This window comes from Rhizophagus irregularis, chromosome 4 (assembly GCF_026210795.1).
Source record: "Rhizophagus irregularis chromosome 4, complete sequence".
Classification (NCBI taxonomy): Eukaryota; Fungi; Glomeromycota; class Glomeromycetes; order Glomerales; family Glomeraceae; genus Rhizophagus; species Rhizophagus irregularis.
This window is the reverse complement of record NC_089432.1, coordinates 454963-463847: the sequence shown is the minus strand read 5'-3', so window position 1 is coordinate 463847 and position 8885 is coordinate 454963. Positions and strand designations below refer to the sequence as shown.

At 28.2% G+C, this 8885-nt stretch overlaps 1 protein-coding gene across 1 annotated transcript; it reads left to right on the top strand.

The window, feature by feature from the left end:
• Nucleotides 1-206: 206 nt before the first annotated feature.
• OCT59_023479 (uncharacterized protein) lies at nt 207-8361 on the top strand (the record flags this gene model as incomplete). The annotated part of the gene is made up of 2 exons (XM_066134717.1): nt 207-7523; nt 7600-8361. The coding sequence occupies 2 exons, from the start codon at nt 207-209 to the stop codon at nt 8359-8361; spliced, it is 8079 nt and encodes a 2692-aa protein (XP_065990814.1).
• Nucleotides 8362-8885: the final 524 nt, after the last annotated feature.

Genomic DNA, 8885 nt, shown 5'->3' with positions numbered 1-8885 from the left:
AAACTTTTTTTAGAATTTGGTATGATGCAGATTAGTGCATCGGAAAAAAAATGACCCGAAAAAAATTCATTTTTATTGTAACTTCTACTATTGGTAAAATATACCCCTTTTTAGTAACTAATTCATGGTATATTAAATAAAGAAAAAAAATAAAATTTTTTTTCAAAAAAATTTTTTTCAATAAAATAAATTTCTAAAATAACCAAATGGGAACTAATCTTAGTAATTTAGTAGCTAATAGTTATTATGATGAAAAAGGAACAGAAAAGAATTTAGGAAAAGCCTTTCATTGGTATCAAAAAGCAGCAGAAAATGGTCATATTAATGCAATGAATAGTTTAGCCATATGCTATGAAAATGGAAAAGGAACAGAAAAGAATTTAGACAAAGCCTTTCATTGGTATCAAAAAGCAGCAGAAAATGGTCATATTAATGCAATGAATAATTTAGCAATATGTTATAAAAATGGAGAAGGAACAGAAAAGAATTTAGAAAAAGCCTTTCATTGGTATCAAAAAGCAGCAGAAAATGGTCATATTAATGCAATGAATAACTTAGCCACATTTTATTATAATGGAAAAGAAACAGAAAAGAATTTAGAAAAAGCCTTTCATTGGTATCAAAAAGCAGCAAAAAATAGTTATATTGATGCAATGTTTAATTTAGCCATATGTTATAAAAATGGAGAAGGAACAGAAAAGAATTTAGAAAAAGCCTTTCATTGGTATCAAAAAGCAGCAGAAAATGGTAGTAAAAAAGCAATGAATAATTTAGCCATATGTTATTATAATGGAGAAGGAACAGAAAAGAATTTAGAAAAAACATTTCATTGGTATCAAAAAGCAGTAGAAAATGGTAGTGACATAGCAATGAATAATTTAGCCATATGTTATGAAAATGGAAGAGGAACAGAAAAGAATTTAGAAAAAGCCTTTTGTTGGTATCAAAAAGCAGCAGAAAATGGAGATAAAAAAGCAATGAATAATTTAGCCATATGTTATAAAAATGGAGAAGGAACAGAAAAGAATTTAGAAAAAACATTTCATTGGTATCAAAAAGCAGTAGAAAATGGTAATGAAATAGCAATAAATAATTTAGCCATATGTTATGAAAATGGAAGAGGAACAGAAAAAAATTTAGAAAAAGCCTTTCATTGGTATCAAAAAGCAGCAGAAAATGGAGATAAAAAAGCAATGAATAATTTAGCCATATGTTATAAAAATGGAGAAGGAACAGAAAAGAATTTAGAAAAAGCCTTTTGTTGGTATCAAAAAGCAACAGAAAATGGAGATAAAAAAGCAATGAATAATTTAGCCATATGTTATGAAAATGGAGAAGGAACAGAAAAGAATCTAGAAAAAGTTTTTTGCTGGTATCAAAAAGCAACAGAAAATGGTCATATTAGTGCAATTAATAGTTTAGCCATATGTTATGAAAATGGAAAAGGAACAGAAAAGAATTTAGAAAAAGCTTTTTGTTGGTATCAAAAAGCAACAGAAAATGGTCATATTAATGCAATGTTTAATTTAGCCATATGTTACGAAAATGGAAAAGGAACAGAAAAGAATTTAGAAAAAGCCTTTCATTGGTATCAAAAAGCAGTAGAAAACGGTAATAAAGTATCAATGTTTAATTTAGCCATATGTTACGAAAATGGAAAAGGAACAGAAACTAATTTAGAAAAAGCCGTTCATTGGTATCAAAGAGCAGCAGGATATGGTTATATTAATGCAATGTTTAATTTAGCCATATGTTATGAAAATGGAAAAGGAACAGAAAAGAATCTAGAAAAAGCTTTTCATTGGTATCAAAATGCAGTAGAAAATGGTAATGAAGTTGCAATGTTTAATTTAGCCATATATTATGAAAATGGAAAAGGAACAGAAAAGAATTTAGAAAAAGCCTTTCATTGGTATCAGAAAGCAGCAGAAAATGGTCATATTAATGCAATGAATAGTTTAGCCATATGTTATGAAAATGGAGAAGGAACAGTAAAGAATCTAGAAAAAGCTTTTTGCTGGTATCAAAAAGCAAAAGAAAATGGTCATATTAGTGCAATTAATAGTTTAGCCATATGTTATGAAAATGGAAAAGGAACAGAAAAGAATTTAGAAAAAGCCTTTTGTTGGTATCAAAAAGCAATAGAAAATGGTCATATTAATGCAATGTTTAATTTAGCCATATGTTACGAAAATGGAAAAGGAACAGAAAAGAATTTAGAAAAAGCCTTTCATTGGTATCAAAAAGCAGCAGAAAATGGTCATATTAATGCAATGAATAACTTAGCCACATTTTATTATAATGGAAAAGAAACAGAAAAGAATTTAGAAAAAGCCTTTCATTGGTATCAAAAAGCAACAGAAAATGGAAATAAAAAAGCAATGTTTAATTTAGCCATATGTTACGAAAATGGAAAAGGAACAGAAACTAATTTAGAAAAAGCCTTTCATTGGTATCAAAATGCAGCAGGATATGGTTATATTAATGCAATGTTTAATTTAGCCATATGTTATGAAAATGGAAAAGGAACAGCAAAGAATCTAGAAAAAGCCTTTCATTGGTATCAAAATGCAGTAGAAAATGGTAATGAAGTAGCAATGTTTAATTTAGCCATATGTTATGAAAATGGAAAAGGAACAGAAAAGAATTTAGAAAAAGCCTTTTGTTGGTATCAGAAAGCAGCAGAAAATGGTCATATTAATGCAATGAATAGTTTAGCCATATGTTATGAAAATGGAAAAGGAACAGTAAAGAATCTAGAAAAAGCCTTTTGCTGGTATCAAAAAGCAACAGAAAATGGGCATATTAATGCAATGAATAGTTTAGCCATATTTTATGAAAATGGAAATGGAACAGAAAAGAATTTAGAAAAAGCCTTTTGTTGGTATCAAAAAACAGCAGAAAATGGAGATAAAAAAGCAATGAATAATTTAGCCATATGTTATAAAAATGGAAAAGGAACAGAAAAGAATTTAGAAAAAGCCTTTCATTGGCATCAAAAAGCAGCAGAAAATGGTTATACTTATGCAATGAATAGTTTAGCCATATGTTATAAAAATGGAGAAGGAACAGAAAAGAATTTAGAAAAAGCCTTTTGTTGGTATCAAAAAGCAACAGAAAGTGGTCATATTAATGCAATGAATAGTTTAGCCATATTTTATGAAAATGGAAAAGGAACAGAAAAGAATTTAGAAAAAGCCTTTTGTTGGTATCAAAAAGCAGCAGAAAATGGAGATAAAAAAGCAATGAATAATTTAGCCATATGTTATGAAAATGGAAGAGGAACAGAAAAGAATTTAGAAAAGGCATTTCATTGGTATCAAAAAGCAGCAGAAAATGTTAATGAAGTAGCAATGTTTAATTTAGCCATATGTTATGAAAATGGAAGAGGAACAGAAAAGAATTTAGAAAGGGCCTTTCATTGGTATCAAAATGCAGCAGAAAATGTTAATGAAGTAGCAATGTTTAATTTAGCCATATGTTATAAAAATGGAGAAGGAACAAAAAAGAATCTAGAAAAAGCCTTTCATTGGTATCAAAAAGCAGTAGAAAATGGTAATGAAATAGCAATGAATAATTTAGCCATATGTTATGAGAACGGAGAAGGAACAGAAAAGAATTTAGAAAAAGCCTTTCATTGGTATCAAAAAGCAGCAAAAAATGGTGATAAAAGTGCAATGAATAATTTAGCCAATAGTTATGAAAATGGAGAAGGAACAGAAAAGAATTTAGAAAAAGCCTTTCATTGGTATCAAAAGGCAATAGAAAATGGTAATAAAAAAGCAATGAATAATTTAGCCATATGTTATAAAAATGGAGAAGGAACAGAAAAGAATTTAGAAAAAGCCTTTTGTTGGTATCAAAATGCGGCTGAAAATGGTCATATTAATGCAATAAATAGCTTAGCCATATGTTATAAAAATGGAGAAGGAACAGAAAAGAATTTAGAAAAAGCCTTTCATTGTTATCAAAAAGCAACAGAAAATGGTCATATTAATGCAATGAATAGTTTAGCCATATGTTATGAAAATGGAGAAGGAACAGAAAAGAATTTAGAAAAATCCTTTTGTTGGTATCAAAAAGCGGCAGAAAATGGTCATATTAATGCAATAAATAGCTTAGCAATATGTTATAAAAATGGAAAAGGAATAGAAAAGAATTTAGAAAAAGCATTTCATTGGTATCAAAAAGCAGCAGAAAATGGTAATGAAGTAGCAATGTTTAATTTAGCCATATGTTATAAAAATGGAGAAGGAACAAAAAAGAATCTAGAAAAAGCCTTTCACTGGTATCAAAAAGCAACAGAAAATGGTTATATTGATGCAATGTTTAATTTAGCCATATGTTACGAAAATGGAAAAGGAGCAGAAAAGAATTTAGAAAAAGCCTTTCATTGGTATCAAAAAGCAGTAGAAAATGGTAGTGAAATAGCAATGAATAATTTAGCCATATGTTATGAAAATGGAAGAGGAACAGAAAAGAATTTAGAAAAAGCCTTTTGTTGGTATCAAAAAACAGCAGAAAATGGTAATGAAAATGCAATGAATAGTTTAGCCATATGTTATGAAAATGGAGATGGAACAGAAAAGAATTTAGAAAAAGCTTTTCATTGGTATCAAAAAGCAGCAGAAAATGGTAATAAAAAAGCAATGTTTAATTTAGCCATATGTTATGAAAATGGAAAAGGAACAGAAAAGAATTTAGAAAAAGCCTTACATTGGTATCAAAAAGCAGCAGAAAATGGTTATATTGGTGCAATGAATAATTTAGCCATATGTTATGAAAATGGAAGAGGAACAAAAAAGAACTTAGAAAAAGCTTTTCATTGGTATCAAAAAGCAGCAAAAAATGGTAATAAAAAAGCAATGAATAATTTAGCCATATGTTACGAGAATGGAGAAGGAACAGAAAAGAATTTTGAAATAGCCTTTCATTGGTATAAAAAAGCAGCGGAAAATGGTAATAAAACAGCAATGTTTAATTTAGCCATATGTTATAAAGATGGAGTAGGAATAGAAAAGAATTCAGAAAAAGCTTTTTGTTGGTATCAAATAGCAGCAGAATATGGTCATATTAATGCAATGAATAATTTAGCCATTTGTTATAAAAATGGAGAAGGAACGGAAAAGAATTTAGAAAAAGCCTTTCGTTGGTATCAAAAAGCAGCAGAAAATGGTAATGAAAGTGCAATGAGTAGTTTAGCCATATGTTATGAAAATGGAGAAGGAACAAAGAGGAACTTAGAAAAAGCCTTTCATTGGTATCAAAAAGCAGCAGAAAATGGTGATAAAAAAGCAATGAATAATTTAGCCATATGTTATGAAAATGGAGAAGGAACAGAAAGAAAAGTAGTAGAAAATGGTAATGAAGTAGCAATGTTTAATTTAGCCATGTGTTATTATAATGGAAAAGAAACAAAAAAGAATTTAGAAAAAGCCTTTCATTGGTATCATATAGCAGCAGTGAATGGTCATATTAATGCAATGAATAGTTTAGCCGTATGTTATAAAAATGGAGAAGGAACAGAAAAGAATTTAGAAAAAGCCTTTCATTGGTATCAAAAAGCAGCAGAAAATGGAGATAAAAAGGCAATGAATAGTTTAGCCATATGTTATGAAAATAGAGAAGGAACAGTAAAGAATTTAAAAAAAGCCTTTTGTTGGTATCAAAAAGCAGCAGAGAATGGTCATCTTAATGCAATGAATAGTTTAGCCATATGTTATAAAAATGGAGAAGGAACAGAAAAGAATTTAGAAAAAGCCTTTTATTGGTATCAAAAAGCAGTGGAAAATGGTAATGAAAATGCAATGAATAGTTTAGCCATATGTTATGAAAATGGAGAAGGAACAAAAAAGAACTTAGAAAAAGCCTTTTGTTGGTATCAAAAAGCAGCAGAAAATGGTGATAATAAAGCAATGTTTAATTTAGCTAATAGTTATGATAATGGAGAGGGAACAGAAAAAAATTTAGAAAAAGCCTTTCATTGGTATCAAAAAGCAGCAGAAAATGGTGATAATAAAGCAATGTTTAATTTAGCTGATAGGTATGATAATGGAGAGGGAACAGAAAAAAATTTAGAAAAAGCCTTTCATTGGTATCAAAAAGCAGCAGAAAATGGTAATAAAAAAGCAATGAATAATTTAGCCATATGTTATGAAAATGGAGAAGGAACAGAAAAGAATTTAATAAAAGCCTTTTATTGGTATCATGTAGCAGTAAAAAATGGTAATGAAGTGGCAATGTTTAACTTAGCCATATGTTATGAAAATGGAGAAGGAACAGAAAAGAATTTAGAAAAAGCCTTTTATTGGTATCGAAAGGCAGTAGAAAGTGGTAATGAAATAGCAATGTTTAATTTAGCCAAATGTTATGAAAATGGAGAAGGACCAAAAAAGGATTTAGAAAAAGCCTTTCATTGGTATCAAAAAGCAGCAGAAAATAGTCATATCAATGCAATGAATAGTTTAGCCATATGTTATGAAAATGGAGAAGGAACAGAAAAGAATTTAGAAAAAGCCTTTCATTGGTATCAAAAAGCAGTAGAAAATGGAGATAAAAAGGCAATGAATAGTTTAGCCATGTGTTATAAAAATGGAGAAGGAACAGTAAAGAATTTAGAAAAAGCCTTTTATTGGTATCAAAAAGCAGCAGAAAGTGGTGATGAAACAGCAATGTTTAATTTAGTAAAATATTATAATAATGGAGAAGGAACAGAGAAGAATTTAGAAAAAGCTTTTTATTGGTATCAAAAAGTAGCAGAAAATGGTAATAAAAAGGCAATGAATAGTTTAGCCATATGTTATGAAAATAGAGAAGGAACAGAAAAGAATTTAGAAAAGGCCTTTAATTGGTATCAAAAAGCAGCAAAAAATGATAATGAAGTAGCAATGTTTAATTTAGCCAAATGTTATGAAAATGGAGAAGGGACGGAAAAGAATTTAGAAAAAGCCTTTTATTGGTATCAAAAAGCAGCAGAAAATGGTGATGAAACAGCAATGTTTAATTTAGTAAAATATTATATTAATGGAGAAGGAACAGAGAGGAATTTAGAAAAAGCTTTTTATTGGTATCAAAAAGCAGCAGAAAATGGTGATGAAGTAGCAATGTTTAATTTAGTAAAATGTTATAATAATGAAGAAGGGACAAAGAAGAATTTATGTAATGAATGCAAGCGACCATATACTGATTATCAGTGGTGCCAACAATGTAATACTAGACGATTTCAACAAGATTTTTCAAAGTGGACTAGTAAAGATGAATTTATTGATGAATTTATTAAAGAAGCACAACTAAATGCTAAAAATAGTTATGAAATTTTAGAATGGATACCTTATAATAAATTGTCAAGTATTGATTATTATGATAAAGGAGGATTTGGTGAAATTCATAAAGCTATCTGGTTAGATGGACCTATTTATGGTTGGGACTTTGACAAACAACAATGGTATAGACAAACAGAGTATGAAGTTATTCTCAAAACACTTAATAATTCATCAAATTTAAATAGTGAATTTCTGGATGAGGTATAGTATTTATTTTAATAGCAAATTTTATTTTTCTTTTGCAAAAAATTTAATAATTTTTTTATCATCTATATAGTGGAAATATCATTATAATTGTCAAAAAAAATCATTTTCAAAATTTATTCAATTCTTTGGAATTACACAAGATCCAAATAATTTAAATTATATAATAGTAATGAGTTATGCAAAAAAAGGAAGTTTGAGAAAATGTTTATCTGATATAATTAAATTTAAGTGGCAAGACAAGTTACAATTATTGAAAACAATTATATTAGGACTTAAAGTAATTCATGAATCAAATTTAACTCATGGTGATTTTCATGATGGTAATATTTTAATGTCAGATAATCACAATGAGTTATTTATTATTGATTTAGGACTATGTAAACCTATAAGTGATTCTGGTAATAAGGTTAATGAAATTTATGGAGTTTTACCTTATATGGCTCCTGAAATATTAAGAAACAAACCCTATACGCCAGCAAGTGATATTTATAGTTTTTCAATGATAATGTGGGAATTTACATCCGGTATTCCTCCATTTAATCATGAAGCACATGATCATCACCTTATTTTGAGTATCTGTGAAGAGAAACGCCCTGAAATTATAAAAAATACTCCAAAATGTTATATAGATTTAATGAAAAAATGTTGGGATTCAAATCCATCCAATAGACCAACCATAATAATGCTTGAAAATATTGTATCTGAATGGATCAGATGTATTAGTGAATATTATAGTATAAACAGGGATGGAGATTATAAATTTATGGTACCTAATGTTGATAATCAATTAAAAGATGATATGTTGGAATTTGCAAAGCAGACAAAACTTTAGTACAAGAACAAGCAAATACTTCTATTATGCAATCTCATCCACAAGCATATTATACAAGTCGCAAATTTACTGCTCGAGAAAAATCTGAAATCATAGTTCAGGAAAAGTCTGAAATCTTAGTTCAAGAAAATTCTGAGTGTTTTGAATGTATAATTGAAAATCAATGATCTTGTTATTTATTGAATTATTTATCAGTATATTATGTAATTTATAATTTTTGCAATAAAATAAATATATTAAATACAAATATAATAATTATTGAATAATATTTGTTTATACTATTTTTATTTCATTATTTCTTATAAATTATAATGATTATGGTACATTTCATCTAAGTCTGTTTCGCAGAAATCCATTTTTCAAAGTCATTTTGCTACAGTAAAGTTTTGGAAGTTCTGCATAAGAGACATTTGACATATTTCTTTAATTAAAAACAATTTAATACAAAGAAAATAATAAATTTTCAAAGAACAAGTTCTCTTTTTTTGCTTATTCCAGAAAATTGGGAGTATGATGATTTCATT